The following is a 23,756-nucleotide window of genomic DNA, read 5'->3' as shown; positions in this document are numbered from 1 at the left end:
CTAACTGTCCGCCTTCCTGGAGGCTGTATTTCCAGGCCAGTCTGAACACGCTCCTAGCCTGTTCGTTTCTGCCTCTGGGGGCCGTATACCCAGGCTCGTTCCTGTATTTCGCTGCAGTAACAGTTCCTGTCTGAACTGTCTCCTAGCCTGTTACTTGTTTTGTTTCTATGTCCGTTTCCTCCCTTTTGCTGCAGTGTCTGAACCAGCTCTTGGCTATTCCTAGGCTCGTTCCTGTATTTCGTTTCAGTAACAGTTCCTGTCTGAACTGTCTCCTGACCTGTTACTTGTTTTGTTTCTATGTCCGTTTCCTCCCTTTTGCTGCAGTGTCTGAACCAGCACTTGGCTTTACCTAGGCTCGTTCCTATATTTCGTTGCAGTACAGTTCCTGTCTGAACTGTTTCCTAACCTGTTACCTGTTTGGTCCCTATGTCCGTTTCCTCCCTTTTGCTGCAGTGTCTGAACCAGCACTTGGCTTTGCCTAGGCTCGTTCCTGTATTTCGTTGCGGTACAGTTCCTGTCTGAACTGTCTCCTAACTTGTTACCTGTTTTGTCTCTTTGTCCGTTTCCTCTCTTTTTCTGTAGAGTCTGAACCTGCACCTAACTTCTTCCCGTTGTCGCTGTACTTCTGTTTTTGAGTTTGGAGTCCACTCGCTACTTCTTTGCAAGTACCTTGTGTGTATCTGGTTCTGCCTTTAGCTTCCAGTCTGTTCCGTGTGAACAGAGCCCTGTCCCCTCTGCTCTGTCTTTGCTCACCGCTTTGGCGGTTTATCTCTGCTCTGTCTTACTTACCGCTCTGGCGGTTTCTGCCCGCTCTGCTTTGTCTACCGCACTTGCGGTTTCGCTCTGCTCAGCCTTGTCCACCGCACCTGCGGTTTCACTCTGCTCAGCCATGTCCACCGCGCCTGCGTTTTTGCTCTGCTCAGCCTTGTCCACCGTATCTGCGGTTTCGCTCTGCTCTGCCTTGTCCACCGCATCTGCGGTTTTGCTCCGCTCTGCCTTGTCCACCGCATCTGTGGTTTCGCTCTGTTCTGCCTTGTCCACCGCACTTGCGGTTTCGCTCTGCTCAGCCTTGTCCATCGCACCTGCGGTTTCGCTCTGCTCAGCCTTGTCCACCGCACCTGCGGTTTCGCTCTGCTCAGCCTTGTCCACCGCACCTGCGGTTTTTCGCTCTGCTCAGCCTTGTCCACCGCACCCGCGGTTTCGCTCTGCTCAGCCTTGTCCACCGCACCTGCGGTTTAGTTTTGCTCTGCTTGATTACCGCATCTGCGGCTCTGAACCCGTCTCCTAGTCTGTACTGGACCCTACCCAGTCTGTGCTCTAACCTGTCTGTTCCTGTATTTCCCGGTGTGGGTCAACAGCCGTGTCCGGGGTCTGACCTGGAGTCGCACCTGGTCCCTCTGCTCGGTTCCTCCCTGGTGCACAGGCGTCGTTAGCCGTCATGCGACCTTGGTCAGATCGGGTAGATACTTAATTACGCCCCTCCAGGCACTCTCCGGTTCATGGTCCAGTGGGATCACTAAACACGCACACGCCAGTCAGTCCGGGAGTGTGCATAACACATATTACAAAAAAAATTAAGCACAGGTTGTAATGTAACAAAATAGGTAAAAAGTCAAGGAAGGGGGTGTGTGAATACTTTTGCAAGCCACTGTAGAACCATGGTTGGATCCGCAAAAGAGTAAGGAGGGAAAGGATTAGTTCAGATATGGCACATTCTTTCCACTGTAGGTATTGCTAACAGCAAACTTGTATTACATGTGGATTGAAAACATCCCCATTCAATTCCCCAAAATAATGGTCATGCTACAGACTTGAAAATCCATTACATACTCTGAACTTCATCTTTTTTTTCAACACTTATGGATGAGGGGTTTTTGAAGCCCTCTTACATGTAATTTTATATATATACTGTATGTATGTATGTATACAGTGGGGGAAATAAGTATTTGATCTTTTGCTGTTTTTGTAAGTTTGCCCACTGGCAAAGAGATGAACAGTCTATAATTTTAAGGGTAGGTTAATTTTAACATTGAGAGGTAGAATATCCAAAAAAAAATAAAGAAAATCACATTGTATATATTAGGTAACTTTTTTCGCATTTTGCAATGAGAAATAAGTATTTGATCCCCTACAAACCATTATGAGTTCTGGCTCCTACAGACCAGTTAGACGCTCCTAATCAACTCGTTACCTGCATTAAAGACAGCTGTCTTACATAGTCACCTGTATAAAAGACTCCTGTCAACAGACTCAATTAATCAGTCAGACTCTAACCTCTACAACATGGGCAAGACCAAACAGCTTTATAAGGATGTCAGGGACAAGATCATAGACCTGCACAAAGCTGGAATGGGCTACAAACCATAAGTAAGACGCTGAGTGAAAAGGAGACAACTGTTGGTGCAATAGTAAGAAATTAAACTACCCTTAAAATTATAGACTGTTCATGTCTTTGTCAGTGGGCAAACTTACAAAAACAGCAAGGGATCAAATACTTATTTCCCCCACTGTATATATAGTTTATAAATTGACGCAAGTATGTGAACTAACTGTCTCTTATCAACAAAAGCAATTATATATAGAATATAATTGAAGACACAGAAGTTTAATCAAACTTATATAATTATGCAACTTTCCTGTTCATGAAGAGAACACCGCACCTAGAGAAGCATAGCAACGTCAGAGTAAACAAGAATGAGCCAAGTCTACACATTTTCTTATTGGGCTCCATTAATAATCATGTACATAGCACACTTATATGTTTACTTTAGATCAGTGTGAAAAGAGCAGCAGTGTGTTACACAAAGAGTGAGGAAGAAACAGGAAGATATCCATCAAGACTTTCAGGTTTAGATGCTTCACCGATGCCATTTCTTGTCAACATAAAATGATGACTTCAAAAGGAATTATTACAGCTCTATTTTTATTTGCAAGTAAGTCAGTCTGTTAAAGTGCCTTTCAAAGTTTCCTGCCCAAAGAGATTTTGCAAGTTTGTAACATTATAATGATGTTATCACTTCTTCTCTGTGCAAGAAAATAGAGTATTTGCAAGGTCATAGAAAAGTATTTTTCAACTCCTTAATCTTTTACTTAGTCTTGACTAATTGTTTTTATTACTCAGGGTAGAAAATTATTGGTTATTGCTGAACACCAGTATCCTAGTTTGAGTCTCATGCCAAAAAATATCCCTTATATCACTGACCCATGTGACAAGGAGCAATGGGTAGAGACATAACCTGGATCCACTATGCCCCAATACATGCTGCGTATCATATTAATTTACAATACTAATGCCATTTTATGTGGCAGAGGAATTTTGGGGTTCCTCAAACACCAGAGGTAACATCTAACAGCTATTTCTACATCCTGAAGCACCGACATTATGCTTAGCCTTATCTTAGCCTTAAAGGGGTTTTCCCATGAACAAAAGTTGATTTTAATCAATAGATCTTGGAATAATAATTTTCACAATTGGATGTGTTTAATTAAAATTTTCCTGTGCTTAGATAATCTTATAAATGTGTTCCTGCTGTGTACTGTGTAATGGCTGTGTCTGACTGTACAGGGACATGGTCTGATCATACCACAGCTCCTGGACAGGGGAGGATGCAAGAGCGAGTTTACATACATTACAGCAGGGGATCACAGCTGATTCTTTCAGTGAGAAAACCTTTCTCTGCCGGTTTTTAAACAATGTTTTACTTCAAAGTAAAAATCAGCTGTGATCCCCTGCTGTAATATATATATATACTCTTTTGCTTTCTCCCCTGCCCAGGAGCTGTAGAATGATCAGACCACGTCCCTGTAGGTCAGACACAGCCATTACACAGTACATAGCAGGGCCACATTTATAAGATTATCTCAGCACAGGAACATCTTATTTAAACACATCCAATTATGGAAATTATTATTATTGAAAGATCTATTGATTAAAATTAACTTTTGTTCATGGGAAAGCCCCATTAACCCCTTTACCCCCGAGGGTGGTTTGCACGTTAATGACCGGGCCAATTTTTACAATTCTGACCACTGTCACTTTATGAGGTAATTACTTCTGGAACTCTTCAACGGATCCCCCTGATTCTGAGACTGCTTTTAGTGACATTTTGTACTTCATGACAGTGGTAAAATTTATTTGATATGACTGGTGTTTATTTGTGAAACAACAGAAATTTGGCAAAAATGTTGAAAATTTCGCAATTTTCAAACTTAGAATTTTCACCTCATAATATTTCCCACATTTCTACTTTACATCAGCACAATTTTTGAACTATCATTTTTTTTGTTAGGAAATTATAAGGGTTATTTTTTACAACAAAATTTACAAAACCATTTTTAGGGACTACATCAGAGTGGCTTAGAGGGGCCTTTATGACAGAAAATACCCAAAAGTGACACCATTCTAAAACCTCTCAAGGGGCTCAAAATCACATTCAAGAAGTTTATTAACCCTTCAGGTGCTTCACAGGAATTTTTGGAATGTGGAAGAAAACAATGAACATTTAACTTTTTTCACAAAAAAATTACTTTAGACCCCAGGTTTTTTTTATTTTTGCAAGGGTAACTGGAAAAATGGACCACAAAATTTGTTGTGCAATTTCTCTTGAGCACGCCGATACCCCATCTGTGGGGAAAAAGCACTGTTTGGGGGCACGGCAGAGCTCGGAAGGGAAGGAGCGCCATTTGACTTTTTGAATGTAAAATTTGCTTGAATGATTAGCGGATGCCATGTCGAGTTTTGGGAGCCCCTGATGTTCCTAAACAGTGGAAACCCCCATAAATGACACCATTTTGGAAACTAGACCCCTTAAGGAACTCATCTAGATGTGTGGTGACTCTGAGCACTTTTAACCCCAAAGTGTTTCACAAAAGTTTATAACGCAGAGCCATGAAAATAAAAAAAATTTAGCCCAATTTTTTTATTTTCACAAGGGTAACAGGAGAAATTGATCCAAAAAGTTGTTGTGCAATTTCTCATGAGCACGCAGATAACCTATATGTGGTTTAAAACTATTTTTGAGGCACAGTGCAAAGCTCAGAAGGAAAGAAGCACTAGATTGGAGTTCATATTTTGCTGGGCTGGTTTGACGGTGCCATGTAACATTGGCAGAGCATCTAAGGTGCCAGAACAGCAGAACCCCCCCCCCCCAAAAGAGACTCCATTTTACAAACTACACCTCTCAATGAATTCATCTAGGGGTACAGTGAGCATGTTGACACTACATGTGCCTCACAGAATTTTACACCATTGGGCAGTGAAGAAAGAATAATTACATTTTTACCACCAAAGGTTTTTTTTAGCCCCAGATTTTACATTTTCACACTGGTAAATGGGTAAAAATGGCACCAAAATTTGTCACACAATTTTTGCTGAATGCAGAAATATCCCATATGTGGCTGTACAGTACTGCTTAGCCACACAGTGAGACTCGGGAGGGACTGAGCACTATCTGCCTCCTGGAGAGTAGATTTTCCTAGAATAGTATGCAGACTCCATATATACAGTTCCTACGTAAGTCAGATGAAACCCCTGAGGCATCCATTCACTATAATGAGGCAGCAGAGTTAGGCCTCTTTCACACGTCAGTGTGTCCAGTATGTGTGGTGATAGTTTCCTCATGTACTGGAGACACATTCAAATGAATGGGTCTATGCAAATGTCAGTGTGTTTCCACGGACCACATGTCCGTGGACATAACATGTTGACATGTCCATTTTTTCCTCACTGCATGGGCCGCAAAACATCCCACACTGATGACACACATGAATGACATCCATGTGTCATCAGTGTGACATGTACCAGTGTCTGGGAATCAGTGTACAGTTAGCGCTGTTCCCAAGCGCCAGATGCTGAACGCTGCCCTCATCATTGTCCCCTGCTTATGCTGCTGTCAGTGCGAACAAGGGACAATGTTGAGAGTAGTATTCTGCTCCCACTGTGTACTGGTGTAAAAATAAGAATAAAATAAAAAAAATCCTCATACTCACCTGTCCAAAGATGTCCACTGCTGTATTCCACCTGACTGCTCACGCAGAGGAGCCGGAGAGAATGACTCGCTTCAGCGCTGAGTTCAGTGAGTGCCAGGACATCGCTTGCTGAGCGCAGCTCCAGGGCCGACTCGCTGGAGCGAGTCATTCTCCCTGAGTCCTCGGCGTGAACGGTCAGATGGGTTACAGCGGAGGATAGGACAGGTGAGTATAAGGATTTTTTTATTTTATTCTAATTTTTACACCAGGACACAGCGGGAGCAGAATACTACTCTCAACGTTGTCCCTTGCTCGTGCCAATTGAAGCGCCAGCAGCAGCAATGATGAAGGTAGCAGTCAGCGCTTGGGGACAGCGCTAGCTGTACCGCTGATTTCAAGGCATCGGTAAGTGTGCTCCTGATGCGGCACATGGTTACCACACGTATGCCACACAGGGGCACACGGACATGAATATCTCTGGTACTGTTTTTTTCGGTACCCGAAATATTAGGACGTGTGAAGCCAGCCTAACTCTGGACTCTGTCCTCTGTTTAGCAGTGTCCTTTTTTTTTCAGAGGTTCACAAAACTGTGGCTGATGGCACTTTTATGCATGCCTAATAAAAAGACAGACATCGTGGGATAACAGGCCAGATGGCGTCCTCGGTACTTCTATCTGCCTCCTTACAGGAAATCTTCCGCCGGGGGTTCCGTCTGAATCACTTATTTCAGAGATTTACACTGAAACCCCAGTGTAAGTGCTCATCTCAGAGTGCAAGATGAATGTGAGCCGAGTCTTATTGCGATCTTTGGGAGGCAGAATGAACAAATCAGCAGCAGGTGAAGAATTTCCTCATGCCGTTTCTCATGCGGTGTAAGTGATTAGATTACTTTATTCTTCGGGTTGGTGCGATTACAGCGATACCAGATTTATATTGGATTTTTATGTTTTGCAGCTGTCACACACTAAAAACCTTTTTTTTGCAAAGACTAGTTATTGCATTGCCATATTTTGAGAGCTATAATTTTTCCATATTTCAGCCGACAGAGTAACGTAAGGGCTTGTTTTTTGCGGGACAAGTTGACGTTTTTATTGGTCCCATTTTCAGGCACGTGACATTTTTTGATTGCCTTGTATTCTGATTTTTTGGAGGCAGAATAAACAAAAACCAACAATTCTGGAATTGTTTTTTTTTTTTATGCTGTTCTGCGTGTGATAAAATTGATAAGGCAGCTTTATTTTTCAGATCAGTACATTTACAGCGATACTACTTTTATTTATTTTTTATGTTTTGGCGCTTTTACACAATAAAAATTATTTCATAGAAATAAAAACGTTTCTTTGCATCGCTTTATTCTGAGAGCTAGCACTTTTTTTTTCAGCTGATGGAGCTGTATTGTAGCTTGTTTTTTGCAGAACATGATGATGTTTTCAGCGGTACCATTTTTATTTACAGTAGTCTTTTTGATTGCGTTTTATTACACTTTTTGTTCGGCAGTATAAAGCACCGTTTTTTGCTTCTTTTTTTTTTTTTTTTCACGATGTTCACTAAAGGGGTTAACTAGTCTTTCCGGATGCGGCAATATCAAATATGTGTACTTCTATTGTGTTTTTTTTTTCATAATAATTTTTATTTATGAGTAATATATATATATATATATATATATATATATATATATATATATACAAAATGTGTATATATACATGTATATATTTTTTTCCCACTTTTAGCAGTCTGATCGCAGTTATAATGTATAGCTGTGCAGGATCATTGCTATACATCACAACTGTCAGTTCTGCACTGACACAAGTTAGTTTGATCATGCACTGCGCATGTGGGAACGGTGGGTGATGGGCCTCATATATTGCCCCATTCAGTATAATAAACACCATATATTGCCCCATTTGAATGATGGGCCCCATATAGTGCTCCAACAATAATAATAAACACTCACCTCACGCCATTCCCCCACTGCTCCAGTCTCCTCGGCATCTTCTGACTCTCTGCACTGCTCAGCACAGAGGGCGCGCTGTAGTGATGTCCTCACGGCCTCTGCACTGAGACGTCACAGAGCTCAGACACAGAGGGGGAATGATGGGAGATGGAGGGTCAGCTGATGGCTCTCTCTCCTATCATTGCTTTCAACTGTATTGGCTTCCAAGATATCAGCCGTGTTTTCTGCTGCCATTGGCAATGCGCCACTGACCCTCATATTTAAAGGCCATTAAAGCCTGATCATTGAGACCAACACTTTGTAGAATTCACTGAAAGTATAAGTCCGGTATATTGTATATAATTACTGTTTTTTATTATTAGCAATTGTTTATCTCATATACTTTTTTTTGCATTTAGCTTTTAGTGAATTGTTATGGTGTTTATATTTGCAGGGATATATCAAGTCATTGCAGTCAGCTTTGATAAAGAAACTCCAGTACGATTGCCTGAAGGTAAAACAGAAAATCAAGAAATTGCTAAAGCTTCCGGAGCTGGTAGAACATTCCGTATAGATGACCCATCTGTACCTTTTAGAATTGACCGAAGTAAGAATATATTGCATTTCTTTTTGACAGATTGACTAATAGCTGTTTGCATAATGATTTTATGGCCATAAAGTGCAGACTCTCAGCTTTAATTTGAGGGTATTCAAATCCTAATTGTAGTAAGGATTCAGGATTTCTTTAAAGGCCTTCGGCTCAATCTCGGGCCATAGCATCTTGATGATTGAACAATCTGTAGGAGGATCCATCTTGTGCAAGCCTAAATAGGTCCACCAGGGTCTTCTCGATCGTTATCTTGATAGTATCAAGTAATCGGGTTGCTGGTCTTCCTCTTTGATTTGTTCCTTCTATTCTTCTGACCATAATGTTCCTCTCCATGGATTGCTCTCTTTGTATGTGTCCAAAGTAGGCAAGTCATAGTTTGATGATGCTTGATTGGATCTAAAATTAATTTCTTTGTTCTTCTTGCCATCCATGATATTGTTAATATAATTTCGAGGGTATCGATTCTTCTTCTGCCATGTTTTTTAACATTTAAGTTTCACATCCATATGTTACCATAGAAAAGACCAAACTATATACGAATTGTCTTCGACGCCAGTGAAATGTTCCTCAATTTGAAGAACTTGTCCTGTGACTTCATTGTTGATTTGTCCATAGCTATTCTTCTGTTGATTTCTGGTGTTGTCTCTTCATCTTGAGTGATCATTGATCTGAGTAGGTTGAAGTTCTTTATAACGTCCAGTTTGTCGCCATACATCTTAAATGTGTCCCGGTCGTACCTGGAAGTAATCAATATCTTTATCTTCTTTGAATTCATCCAAGAGTTCAACAAACATATCTGAATCCCATTGCATTCAATGGGAGGAAAAACCAAACGCATACACAACACCTTCAAAGGAGCCCAAAAGCGGGCAAAACAGCTAAAATTGAGGGCAGACACCAGAAAGTGTCATCAATTAACCCACAGTACAAATAATATAATTATTATTTATTATTATAGTGCCATTTATTTCATGGTGCTTTACATGTGAAATGAGACCACAGACTGGTACAGGAGGAGAGAGGACCCTGCCCAAGAGGGCTCACAAACAATCTACAAGGGATGGTTGAGAATACAGTAGCTGGGGGAAGAACTGGTCATGCAGAGATATGGTGGAGCGAGTGTTACTGCAGGTTGTACGATTGTCGAAAGAGGTGGGCCTTCAGGTTCCTTTTGAAGATTTCCATGGTAGGGGAGAGTCTGATGTGTTGGGGTAGAGAGTAGAGATGAACGAACATGTTCGGAAAATGTTCGTGTTTTTTTTTCAAAGTCGGCACGAACATTGCACATATGGATTCATCATCGGACACACGAGCGTTTTTACTGAAAATCGTCCCAATTGGGCAAAAGTGATGGAAGAGCCTTTATGATTGTAAGAGTACCACAACTGTTATTTTCCTATCCACATTTGTTTGCAGGGCAATTGTCCTGCTCTTACCCCCATTTTGCTTCCTTTTGCATCCCCCTACCCCTTACTGCAACAATTTTACAGCCATTTTACAGCATCAAAGTTTGGGTCCCCATTGACTTCTATTAGGTTCAGGTCAAGTTCTGATACCCGAACCAAACTTTGGACAACAGTTCAGCCAAACCCGATGAACCCGAACATCCACATGTCCGCTCATCCCTATTCATGACCCTAACTCGGAAGGGCATTAATTCTGAAAACTAGTTAGATTCAGCTATCCAAGACTTTCAAGACCTTAAATTCCATTTTTCTACTGCTCCTGTACTGCACCATCCTAATGTCCACAGACCGTTCTCCCTTGAAGTGGGAGTAGTATTGGTGTAGGAGCTATTCCCTCAAATTTCCTCTGGATGTAGAAAACATCCTTGTGGCTAACATTCTATCCATGTCCTTTGATCCATGTTGTGTTGATGAAGATGCGCTTTCACATGTAATTGAACCTGAACATTTCCTTGATACCATCGCTTCTTCTTCCAATTCTTCACCTAAAGGTCGTTCTCTAGTCTCAAATGCACTTAGCCAGAAAGTCTTATCTTGGGCCCATTCTTCTCTGCAATCACCCAGGACTTTCTATTGGTGGCTTAAATGGAGGCATCAAAGAATTTGTGGCATTTTTCCTGCAGTGTGCACAGAAAAAAACCTTTGCATCAAGTGCCTCTCAGTCCTTTTCAGCCTCTTATTATATAACAAGAAAACAGGGCCGAGATTACCATAGACTTCGTTACTGATCATTATAAATTTTCCAGTTTTGCAAGTGTTCACTACCATCTGGGTCATGGTGAACTGTTTTATGAAGATGTCTCATTTTGTTCCATTATCAAAACTTCTATCTGCTCTACAGTTAGACAAAATCATTTTTCATAGAAGTTTTCAGGCTCCTCTTTTACAGTCCCACTAGTGTTGAGCGAGCATGCTCGACACAGCTCGGTACTCGCCCGAGCATCTCACTACTCGGGATGTTCGGTCGAGCACCGTTACTAGGGCGGGAGCTCAGGTCTCCGCCCTGCACGTTGGGCGCTCTTTACAGAGCCAATGAACATGCAGGGATTGCCAGGCAGTCATTGTAATGCCGCAGCCATGTTGTTTGTGGGTATTACAGTGATTGGCTGGCCGCACAGTGTCACCTCGAGTATTTAAAACCGGGTGCCGCCATCTTGGACACAGTCGCCCGGGATCAGACAGTGTAGGGTCAGTGCTGCTGAGTTAGGGAGAGATATATAGTGCGAAATAGGTAGTGTAGGGTCTCTAAAGCCTGCCAAATCAAACAAACAGTCCTTCTCGGGACTAATATCCATCCCAGATATCAGACAGACAGACTGTATAGGAGACGCAGTGTTTATACCAACAAACAGTGCATTACAGTCATGTGTGCTCCTGCTGGTCAAATTGCTAGACTTATCCCCCGGTCTCAGGGGCCAGGAAAAATCCTTTTTTTTTTATCTAAATCCTGCATTTATTTTTTTTCCTCAGTCAGACTGTAAAAATACATGTCTTATTAACCTTTTGGTATTCTCCCCCCCCCAAAAAAAATTAAGTGTGTCTGTGAATGTTCAGACACCAATATATCTGTTTAAAAGATTCTGGTATAGGCCACATAACTATAACTGTGGTTTTGCAGTTCCACGGTTCAAATCTCTGTATTATCCAGATTTTGGCCTTTTTTGCTTATAAAAAAATAGTACAAGTGTCTCCCTGACTATTCAGACACAAATATATCTGTTTAAAAGATTCTGGTGTAGGCCAGAGAAATAGAACTGTGGTTTTCCTCTTCCACGGTTCTAATCTCCTTTTTATTACCCTTTTTCCATTGATAGTGCGCGTGTAAGCTATTTTACTTCATTTACAATAGGCAAGGTGTGTGGCAAGGGATGTGGAACTGGACGTTCTGGTGATGGTGCGTGTAGGGGTCGGGGCCGTGGCCAAGATGAAAATGTGTCACAACCAACAGCCACATCTTCTCACTCCCATTTCTTGACCGATTTACTAGGGAAGCACACTACAACACCAGTATTGCGAACTGATCAGTGTGAACAGGTTATTAATTGGATAGCAGATAATACTTCCAGTTACCTGGGCACCACCACCTCTGGTCTGTCTTCCACTCGGTCAAGTTTTAGTAGCCGTGAGTCTCAACCACATACTCCTCCTCACCCTGATGCTCCTTCCTCCCACCATGCCGACTGTCGTCAGACAGCAACTGATCCCACAGTTGGACACTCTGAAGAGCTGTTTACTGGTCCATTTCCATATTTGTGCCCCTCGCCTGCTCCGCTTGAAGTGGTGGAAGAGGAGATCCCATGTAGCGATGGCCAAATATTTGAACAGCCACGACCACAGGAAGTCGTTGCTGGCAATTTGTCACAAGAGGTGGACGATGATGAGACACAATTGCCACGAAGTGAGGAGGAGGATCGTGGTGCGCAAGTGGAAGAGGAGGAGGTGGTGGATGATCTAGTAACTGACCCAATGTGGCAAGAGGACATGCAGAGCGAGTCCAGCAGCCCACAGGGGGAGGGAGGCAGAGTACCTCAACAGGCAGGAAGAAGCAGTGTGGTGGCCGCACACAGAAAGCGGGCAACAGTTCCCCGTAACACCAACACGAGGGACATTGCCAGTACAACCGGTAGGTCTTCCAGAGTCTGGAATTTTTTTAAAGACTCTGTTGATAACTCCAAAAAGGTCAATTGTACCACCTGCCATGCCAGAATCAGCAGGGGTGTCAAAACTACCAGCCTGACCACCACCAGCTTGATCAGGCACATGTCAGCAAAGCACCTGACTTTGTGGGGCGAACCCCAGGGTCCACGACCAGTGTCAGCGGGTGTCACCACTGCTTCTTCCGCTGTTGTGCGTGTAAGAGAACCCCCTGTTGTGCTTGCAAGGCCATCCCCTGTCCATACTGCATGCAAAGATGCCCCCTCCTCTCAGTCTTCACCTGTTATGGCATCAACGTCCACGTCCCACCGCAGCATTCAATTGTCCATATCCCAGACCTTTGAACGAAAGCGCAAATTCGCAGCCAACGCCCCACAGGCCACAGTCCTAAATTTGCACATTTCACGACAGCTTGCATTGGAAATGCTGCCTTTTAGACTGGTGGAGATGGAATCCTTCCGCAACCTTATGGTGGTGGCCGTCCCTCGGTACACGGTCCCCAGCCGACACTATTTTGCCCGGTGTGCCATCCCCGCACTACACAAGCACATGTCCCAAAACATCTGCCGTGCCCTCAACAACGCAGTTACTAGGAGAGTCCACCAGGCAACGGACACGAGGACAAGTGATTTAGGCCAGGGACGGTACATCTCCCTGACGGCACAATGGGTAAACATAGTGGAAGCCGGGACCCAGTCGGACCTTGGGATGGAACACATCCTCCCCACACCGAGGATTGCGGGCCCTATGTCAGTCAGAGTTGCCCCCACAGTGTACAGCTTCTGCGCATCATCCTCTTCTTCCTCCTCATGTTCAGCCTCTATCTCAGATATCACATCAGTTACAAGCTGGAAGCACTGCAGAACTGCCTCAGCCAAGCGGCAACAGGCTGTGCTGAAACTCATAAGCTTAGGTGATAATCCTCACACTGCTTGTGAGTTGTGGACAGCTGTGAAAGAGCAGGCAGATCTGTGGCTGAGACTGCTGAACCTACATCCAGGCATGGTCATGTGTGACAATGGCCGTAACCCGGTGGCGGCTCTGAGGCGAGGCGAGATTACACACGTACCATGCCTGGCTCATGTGCTTAACCTTGTGGTTCAGCAGTTTCTTAAATCGTACCCCGAGTTGCCCAATCTGCTCGTCAAAGTGCACCGCCTGTCAGCTCATTTTCAGAAGTCGGCTACAGCTTCCGCCACCCTTGCTATGTTGCAGCAGCGTTTGCAGCTTCCGGCACACCGACTGGTGTGTGATGTCCCCACACATTGGAACTCTACCCTCCACATGTTGCAAAGGATTTGTGAGCAGAAGAGAGCAGTTGTGGAGTACCAGCTGCAACAAGGCCGTCGATATTTAGGTCAGACTCCACACATAAGACCTCAAGAGTGGACCTGGATGTCTGACATATGTACCATCCTGACAAACTTTGAGGAGTCCACCAAGATGGTGAGTGGCGAGGATGCCATCATTAGCGTCAGCATCCCACTTGTCTGTCTTTTGCAACGCTCTCTGCAGAGAATTAAAGAGGAGTCATTGCAGCCAGAGTATTATGAGACGGATAAAGAAGCCGTAATGGGCGATTACACACAGCCCAGCCTCATCTCATCCCAACGTGCATTGGGGGACAATGAGAAAGAGGAGGGGGAGGAGGAGGAGGAAGAACAGGAGCTGGTATTATGCGCTGTAGACGGTAGTACCTGTAAAACTGTCATACCGTCGGTTCAGATTGGGTGGCCTGAGGACAGGGGGGAGGAGGAGGAGAGCATGGTCAGTCGTCATCTTGGTGAGGACATGGAAGTCTTGCCCGTTACCAGTCTGGCACACATGGCAGATTTTATGTTACGCTGCCTTAACCGTGACCCTCGCATTGTCAAAATGTTGGGTGACAGTCATTACTGGTTGGTGACACTTTTAGACCCCCGCTACAAGGAGAACTTTCACTCTCTTATTCCTGAGGTGGAGAGGTCTACAAAAATGGGGCAGTACCAGAAGGCCCTTGCTGAAGAACTGTTAAAAAAAATTCCCATCTGAACACTGTAGCGGCAGAGGTCACAGTTCATTGCCTAACCAAGGCGCACAGGCGAGAGAAACGCAACTCCAATCCAGCAGAGGCAGGGTAACATTGTCAACATTCTGGGACAGTTTTCTGAGACCCAGATGGTGAGGGAGTACCTTGCCGACCGTACCGGCGTCCTCCGTGATTCCTCTGTGCCTTTTAATTATTGGGTATCCAAGCTGGGCACTTGGAATGAACTTGCTCTGTACGCCTGGAGGTCCTGGCCTGCCCTGCCACTAGCGTGTAATCGGAGTGTGTTTTTAGTGCCACTGGGGGAATTATAACTGATAAGCGCACTCGCCTGTCATTTGACAATGCTGACAAGCTGACCCTTATCAAAATGAACAAGGGCTGGATTGGGCCAGACTTCTCATCACCACCAAATGACAGCAGAGTAACATAAAGTCAAATCCACTGTGTTATTTCGGGAGGTGTATTCCCATGCACCGCTTCACACCCACACATGGGTATACGCTTCCTCATTTCGGCTGTATTTTGCTCTCCTCCTTATCCTCAGCCTCCACCAACACTATACCACCAGGGTGACCGTGGTCCGTGTTGCCAGCATTGCAAGTTCCTCCATCCTAATTTTTGGCAGCTTGGTTGTTTTTAATTAACTCTAACCTCCACGACTCTTCGAACGGGCATTGCATTTCCTCCTAATTTTTAGCAGCTTTTGCTTGGACGGCATAAGCAAAGACAATGGGAGACCCACTCCCCAATAATGGGAATAATGTTTGTAATATGCTGTACTGCATGGCTCTTGTAAGGGGCATTGCAAGTTCCTCCATCCTAATTTTTGGCAGCTTTTGCTTGGAAGGCATAAGCAAAGACTATGGGAGACCCACTCCCCAATAATGGGAATACTGTTTGTAATATGCTGTACTGCATGGCTCTTGTAAGGGGCATTGCAAGTTCCTCCATCCTAATTTTTGGCAGCTTTTGCTTGTAAGGCATAAGCGAATACTATGGGAGACACACTCCCCAATAATGGGAATAATGTTTTAAAATACTGTACTGCATGGCTCTTGTAAGGGGCATGAAAACCGTCATGTTAAACCACTCTGACCTCCACCTCTCTTCCAAGGGGCATTAAAACCATCTTGTTAAACCACTCTGACCTCCACATCTCTTCCAAGGGGCATTAAAAAAACCTTCTTGTTAAACCACTCTGACCTCCACGTCTCTTCTAAGGGGTATTAAAACCGTCTTGTTAAACCACTCTGACCTCCACGTCTTTTCCAAGGGGCATTAAAACCATCTTGTTAAGCTACTGTGACCTCCACCTCTCTTCCAAGGGGCATTGATATTGTCTTTTTATTCCACTGCGACCTCCACCACTCTTTCAAGGGGCATTAAAACTGTCTTGTTAAGCTACTGTGACCTCCACGTCTCTTCCAAGGGGCATTAAAACCATCTTGATAAGCTACTGTGAACTCCATGTCTCTTCCAAGGGGCATTAAAATCATCTTGTTAAGCTATTGAGAACTCCACGTCTCTTCCAAGTGGCATTAAACCGTCTTGTTAAACCACTCTGAACTCCACGTCTCTTCCAAGGGGCATTAATAAAGGCCTTTTAAGCTACTGTGACCTCCACGTCTCTTCCAAGGAGAATTAAAACCATCTTGTTAAACCACTCTGACCTCCATGTCTCTTCCAAGGGGCATTAAAACCATCTTGTTAAGCTACTGTGACCTCCACGTCTCTTCCAAGGGGCATTAAAACCGTCTTGTTAAACCACTCTGAACTCCACAGCTCTTCCAAGGGGCATTGAAATGTCATTTTTAATTACCTCTAACCTCCACGACTCTTCCAACGGGCATTGTATTTCCTCCTAATTTTAGTCAGCTTTTGCATTTTAATGCATAGCCGAACACTAAGGGAGACTCACTCCCCAATAATGGGTAGAAGGTTTTTAGTACGCTGTAATCCACGTCTGTTTCAAGGGGCATTGCATAATTTTTGGAAAGCCTTCCATTCACTGCTTAGGCCAACAGTGTACAGGAGACCCAGTTGCTATAAATGGAAAAAACAGTTTAGTTAAGGCCCTCTGACCTCCATGTCACTTCCAAGGGGAATTGGAGTGCCTCGGAATTTTTGGTAGGCATTGCACTCACTGTATGCCCTATAATTGTGCAGCCGAACCGCTCCTTTTGGTACAGAAACATATCCTACAGGTGAGGTCCCTGTTCCTCCTGCTCTTTCTCCTTTGTCACCACCTCATCCATCATTCATCTCCTGAAGATTTGTTTTAACGGGAGTCATAGAACTGGGATAGTAGCAGGAAAACATCCAGCAATCCTCGGAGGAGGTAGGATAAGCGCCAAAACGCTGACCACCTCAGGCCTAGCCACTACTCCATACATGCGCTTGCATTCCAAGGAACAGAAAGCTAAGGAGTTGGATGGCCTCATGATTAGAGATGAGCGTTGTTCGACTCGAACTGTTCGCCAATCTCAAATTCGAGCTGTTTTGGGCGGTGTTCGAGCCATTCGGCGAACACGAACGATTTGAAAAAAATTCGGCTGTTCGAGGTTATGTTCGATAACTGTTCGTGCACCAAAATCATAACTGAATTTTTTCTCAGTAATGCTGAAAATTAATGTTAATACGCAGTTTGAGTGTACAGTGGGGTGGGGGGAGGGGCAGGGGATGGATCTCTGCAGGAATAATGAAGATCTCCATTTTTTTTTTTCTTTCCCGCATTTACAGTGGGGAGGTGCAATCTGTCAGCCTATCAGCAGAGCACACACGGAGCGAACTGCTTTTTTTCACACAAGCAAGGGCATGTGTCACTGGCAGTGTATGTCACATGTCCTTGCCCTATAAGACCCAGCCATTTTCCCCGTCGCCACCATTTTCTCACTGCTGCAGCTGCGTGTTAGACGGCACCCCTGTTGCTGTGTGCGTTATACCTTGTTAATTTAAAGCCAATTTTCGCACAAATCTACAGATAGCTTGGGAGTAGGGAATAGTTGTGATTGCAGTCCTTTTAAGGACTAGGTTGCAGCATTTCCTACGACTTTTTTCAGGCAGGTCTGTGCTCTTAAATAGATAGGTTGGGAGTAAAGACTAATTGTAATTGCAGTCCTTTTCAGGACTAAGTTACATCAGTTCCTATCAGTTTTTGCCAGGCAGGTCTGTGCCAGTGCTGTGCAAGTTTTTTTCACAGCATTTGGCTAAATCTAGCAAAGCTAATCCTTTTTGGCCTATTGCAGAGTGTGTTAGTCAGTGGAGTAGCCTATCTGTGTTGCAAGCTACACCACCTGTGTATAGAATACCAATTTTTTTACTGCACCTAGTGAAGTAAAACCTTTTGGGCATAGCATCATTCTATTAGTCCATCTATACTGACCTCCATCAGGTTGCAAATTGAATATAATTTTTTTCTGCATCTAGCTCTGAAAAAATATTTGGGCTTCTAGCAGTGTGTGGGACTTGTTCTATTAGTCCATCTATACTGACCTCCATCAGGTTGCAAATTGAATATATTTTTTTTCTTCATCTAGCTCTGAAAAAATATTTGGACTTCTAGCAGAGTGTGGGACTTGGTCTATTAGTCCATCTATACTGACCTCCATCAGGTTGCAAATTGAATATAATTTTTTTCTGCATCTAGCTCTGAAAAAATATTTGAACTTCTAGCAGTGTGTGGGACTTGTTCTATTAGTCCATCTATACTGACCTCCATCAGGTTGCAAATTGAATATAATTTTTTTCTGCATCTAGCTCTGAAAAAATATTTGGGCTTCTAGCAGTGTGTGGGACTTGTTCTATTAGTCCATCTATACTGACTTCCATCAGGTTGCAAATGGAATATAATTTTTTTCTGCATCTAGCTCTGAAAAAATATTTGGCTTCTAGCAGTGTGTGGGACTTGTTCTATTAGTCCATCTATACTGACCTCCATCAGGTTGCAAATTGAATATAATTTTTTTCTGCATCTAGCTTTGAAAAAATATTTGGGCTTCTAGCAGTGTGTGGGACTTGTTCTATTAGTCCATCTATACTGACCTCCATCAGGTTGCAAATTGAATATAATTTTTTTCTGCATCTAGCTCTGAAAAAATATTTGGGCTTCTAGCAGTGTGTGGGACTTGTTCTATTAGTCCATCTATACTGACCTCCATCAGGTTGCAAATTGAATATAATTTTTTTCTGCATCTAACCCAGACAATAGTTTTGGCCTAATACCACAGTTTGGCCACTCAGCTCTGCTCGGTTCCCATCCATTGTTTTTTTGTGCAAACAACTCCAGAGTTGTGAATTAGTTAACCACCAAAATGAGTGGAAAAAGGCCTGCTGCTGGTGAAAAAAAAAAAAGGTTGTGTCCGTGGGGTAGGTGTTAAAGCAACAGTAACATCTGCAGAAGAAAGACCATCTTCCAGCCAAACTAAAATGTCTACTTCTTTTAGCGGACAACGTGATAAGATCCCTTTCTTACGGCCACGCCAATCGCTACAAATTCCAGATGAGGCACAAAAACAGCAGGTGCTTCAACGGATATCAAGTGCTCCTTTAAGTGGGCTCTCCTCCACATCAACTTCAACATCACAAATACTCCAGTCCTCAGAGGTGTCACCCCAATCGCACCTGCTACCTCACAGCTCCCAAATCTCCAGCTGCCCGTCTGAGTATGAGGTAGAACAGATGGTTGAGTCTGCAGAGCTGTTTACTCATACTATAGCCTGGGAATCAGAGGTCGGCTCCAGCGCTTCTGTGAATCCAGACGAGGAAATGATCTGCACTGATGCCCAGAATCTTTATGAGTCGGATCCAGGACCAGACGCAGGAGGTTCTAACCAAAATGTAGACCCTCATTCCCAAACTGTAACTCCTGTTGGTGGAGACAATAAGGAAGACGATGATGAGACTCAAATACCTGATTGGAGCGACAACTTTAATTTTTTGCCAGGGCAGGAACAGGTTGGCTCTGAGGACGACGGGTGTGATAACACACAGGGTGATGATGATGAGGTTGGAGATCCCACTTACTGTCAACCCACAGTCAGCCAACAGATGAGGTCAGCAGAGGAGGTGGAGGAGGATGCTAGTGACGACGAGGTCAGGTTGCGACTTCCTGGACAGAGACGTAGTACTGGAAGCACGTCAACAACTGCATCCTCAAACACAACTCTGCCTCTGACCACAAGTCGTGGTGGCTCTTCAGGTCGCATGGGTGCTAAGCCTTGCATAGCCTGGGCATTTTTTCAGATCGATAAAGATGACCCAACTCGTGTTATCTGTAACATTTGTCAACAAAAGCTAAGTAGAGGCCAAAAAATACATAGTTTGAGTACTTCATGCATGAACCGGCACATGGACATGAAGCATAAGTTGCAGTGGGAAGCTCACTGTGCTACAATACGGCCTAGCCGGCCGGGCCAACCACTGTCTGCCACATCTTGTGCATCCGCGGCCTCTTCATCCTCTGTGACTAGGGGGACAGCAGTCACACCTGTTTTGGGATGCTGACCTGCCACCTCTTTACCCGCAACAGCCAGCGTGATTGGCAGGTCATCATTTTCTTTGGAGGTGGTAACACCAGCTGGTGTTGAGCGCTGTCCGACATCGATAGCACCACCTTTGGATCAAGGCAACCTAACATGTCCGCCTGCATCTTCCTCACAGACCGGCAGTTTGCCGGGTACACCCTTATCAGCCCCGTCTAAGCACAGCAGCCAGCCCTCGGTCCCTCAGATGTGGACAAGTAAAATACCATTTCCTCCTAGCCATGAGAAAGCTAAGAGGTTGAATTTCACCATCTGCAAGCTCTTGGCTACAGAAATGCTGCCTTTCCGCCTGGTGGACACAGAGGATTTTCGAGACCTTATGTCCGTCGCAGTGCCCCAGTACCAGATGCCCAGTCGGCACTACTTCTCAAAGAAAGGTGTGCCTGCGCTCCACCAGCATGTCGCACACAACATCACTGCTTCTTTGAGAAACTCTGTGTGTGACAGGGTGCATTTCACCACAGACACTTGGACAAGTAGGCATGGACAGGGGCATTACATGTCGCTGACTGGACAATGGGTAACTATGGTGACAGCAGGACAAGGGGCTGCTGTCCAAGTTTTGCCGTCCCCACGAGTTGTGCGTCAATCCTCTTTATCTCAAAGTTCCTCCACTGCTTCTGCCTCCTCAACCTCCTCTCGGTCCTCCACCTGCACCCAAAGCCTGTCTGGTCATGCCACAAGCTTTCTAACTGCGCAGAAGGGATCCTGCACACCTCCTTACTATGCTGGCAGTAGGGCTCAACGTCATCAGGCGGTTTTTACTTTGAAATGTCTGGGAAAGTTGTGGTCAGCTCTGGAGAACCAATTTCATGAATGGTTGTCTCCACTGGACCTGAAACCAGGGAAGGCCGTGTGCGACAATGCTGCAAACCTGGTTGCGGCCCTTCGCCGGGGCAATGTCACACACGTGCCTTGTATGGCTCACGTGTTGAACCTGGTTGTCCAGCAATTTTTAGCCCACTATCCCGGACTAGATGGCCTTTTGCAGAGGGCACTGTCGCTGTGTGCTCACTTCTGCCATTCGCATACCGCAGCTCAGCGACTTACATCTATACAGAAGTCGTTGCGCCTGCCACTTCACCAGCTAAAATACGATGTGCCTACCCAGTGGAATTCAACTCTGCACATGTTGCAGCGACTGTGGCAGCACCGACAAGCCCTGGTGCAATACGTTCTGACGTATAGCCTGGGCCAACGAGATCCAGAGGTGGGGCAAATCACGCTTGAGGAGTGGTCTCAGATCAGGGACCTATGCACCCTTCTGCACAGTTTTGAAATGGCGACGAAGATGTTTAGTGCTGACGATGCCATTATCAGCATGACTATTCCGGTGATTTACATGCTGGAGCACATGTTAAGCAGAATTCGGAGTCAGGTGGTGGCACAAGAGGAGGAGGAGGAAGTAGAGGAGGAGGAGTTGTATGCGGAAGGCCTAACATCTGCAAGGTCCAGACGGTCGGCAGCACCAAGGCGGCAGGCATGTGAGGGTGGGGGAGATGGTTTTACCAGGGCGCATGGTAGCAGCCAAACTAGTGAGGAAGGTGCAGGAGCCCAGGAAGAAGTGGAGGACGAACTGATGGAAGACTCATCAGATGAGGGAGACCTTGATCACATTTCTGTTGTGCGAGGTTGGGGGGAGAGGACAGAGGAAGGAAGCATGATTGTTACCTCGCCACCAACACAACAGGGACTTGGTGCTCCTGGATGCGCAAGACACATCAGTGCTTTCTTGCTGCACCACCTGCAACATGACCCTCAAATTGTGAGAATTAGAAATAATCCTGACTACTGGGTTGCCACACTGTTAGATCCCCGGTACAAAATTAAATTTGCAGAAATTATTCCTGCCATAGAAAGGGATGCACACATGGAGGAGTATCAGCAGAGACTGTTGCAGAATCTTACATGTGCTTTTCCACAAAACACCAGTGGTGCACGTAGTGAATCTCACAGTTCCAACTTGCCAACCGTGGGACCGTCGAGTGTTCAGCACTCAAACCGTAACAGAAACACAGTATCTGCTGGTAATATCAATTTTGTGGAATCATTTCACCACTTTTTTAGCCCATCCTTTGCAAGGCCACACGAGACAAGAAGTCTGACACATAGTCAACGCCTAGAGACGATGGTACAGGAGTATCTCCAAGTAAACATTGAAGCCATGACTGTGTCACTGGACCCTTGCTCTTTTTGGGCTTCCAATCTGGATAAATGGCCGGAGCTCGCCACTTACGCCTTGGAGATCTTGTCATGCCCCGCAGCCAGCGTTCTGTCTGAATGTGTGTTCAGCGCTGCTGGTGGTGTGCTGACAGATAAGCGCACGCGGCTCTCCACTGATAATGTAGACAGACTCACGTTCATAAAGATGAACAAATCATGGATCCGAAACGACTTTTCTATCCCTGTGTCATCCTGCCTGGGCGGAGTAAAAGCTTGATGATTGGTTAAAATCACCTCACCATCCGTTTTAAGCTTTCAAATTACTAATCATGTTTATCTGTATCTTGGCTGGAAAATTATTTGGGCTTTGTAGCAGTGTGCAGTACTGATTCTATTAGGCCATCTATACTAAGCTCCACCAGATTTAAAATTACTAATCATGTTTATCTGTATCTTGGCTGGAAAATTATTTGGGCTTTGTAGCAGTGTGCAGTAATGATTCTATTAGGCCATCTATACTAAGCTCCACCAGATTTAAAATTACTAATCATGTTTATCTGTATCTTGGCTGGAAAATTATTTGGGCTTTGTAGCAGTGTGCAGTAATGATTCTATTAGGCCATCTATACTAAGCTCCACCAGATTTAAAATTACTAATCATGTTTATCTGTATCTTGGCTGGAAAATTATTTGGGCTTTGTAGCAGTGTGCAGTAATTATTCTATTAGGCCATCTATACTAAGCTCCACCAGATTTAAAATTACTAATCATGTTTATCTGTATCTTGGCTGGAAAATTATTTGGGCTTTGTAGCAGTGTGCAGTAATGATTCTATTAGGCCATCTATACTAAGCTCCACCAGATTTAAAATTACTAATCATGTTTATCTGTATCTTGGCTGGAAAATTATTTGGGCTTTGTAGCATTGTGCAGTAATGATTCTATTAGGCCATCTATAATAAGCTCCACCAGATTTAAAATTAATAATAATTTTTAGCTGCATCTAGCCCGGAAAATAATTTTGGGGCTCCTAGATGCGCAAGACACATGAGAGCCTTCTTGCTGCACTACCTGCAACATGACCCACAGATTGTCAGAATTCAATGTAATCCTGACTACTGGGTTGCCACACTCTTAGTTCCCCCACACTCTTCGATCAACCTTTTCATTTTAATAAAGAACAAAAAAATGGTCATTTTTGAAATTATAAGCATTAGCAGGTTATTAGAAACTGAAATCAAACAGTTTTCAACTCAAAACTTTATTCTAGGTGATGTTACATTTGCACATAGGACCCCTTGTTCGAAAGGAGCTTCTGAACTCTCTCATCCATAAAATTTGTCAGGTTTTGGATGGTTTCTACTTCAATTGTTTTGCATGAGGACAGAATACC

The 23,756-nt window shown here is 44.3% G+C and overlaps 1 protein-coding gene across 1 annotated transcript in view; it reads left to right on the top strand.

Moving 5' to 3' along the window:
- Positions 1-2,743: 2,743 nt before the first annotated feature.
- LOC141165092 (cadherin-related family member 4-like) overlaps positions 2,744-23,756 on the top strand; it is a 184,882-nt gene continuing 163,869 nt past the window's right edge. Inside the window, exons 1-2 of the mRNA XM_073650730.1 lie at positions 2,744-2,933; positions 8,355-8,507. Coding sequence (XP_073506831.1) covers positions 2,888-2,933; positions 8,355-8,507 — 199 coding nt within the window. The 5' untranslated portion in view covers positions 2,744-2,887. The remainder of the gene's footprint in view (positions 2,934-8,354; positions 8,508-23,756) is intronic.

This window comes from Phyllobates terribilis, unplaced genomic scaffold (genome assembly GCF_046119375.1).
Source record: "Phyllobates terribilis strain yellow unplaced genomic scaffold, ASM4611937v1 Scaffold_11__3_contigs__length_659146591, whole genome shotgun sequence".
Classification (NCBI taxonomy): Eukaryota; Metazoa; Chordata; class Amphibia; order Anura; family Dendrobatidae; genus Phyllobates; species Phyllobates terribilis.
This window is presented reverse-complemented; position numbering and strand designations above follow the sequence as displayed.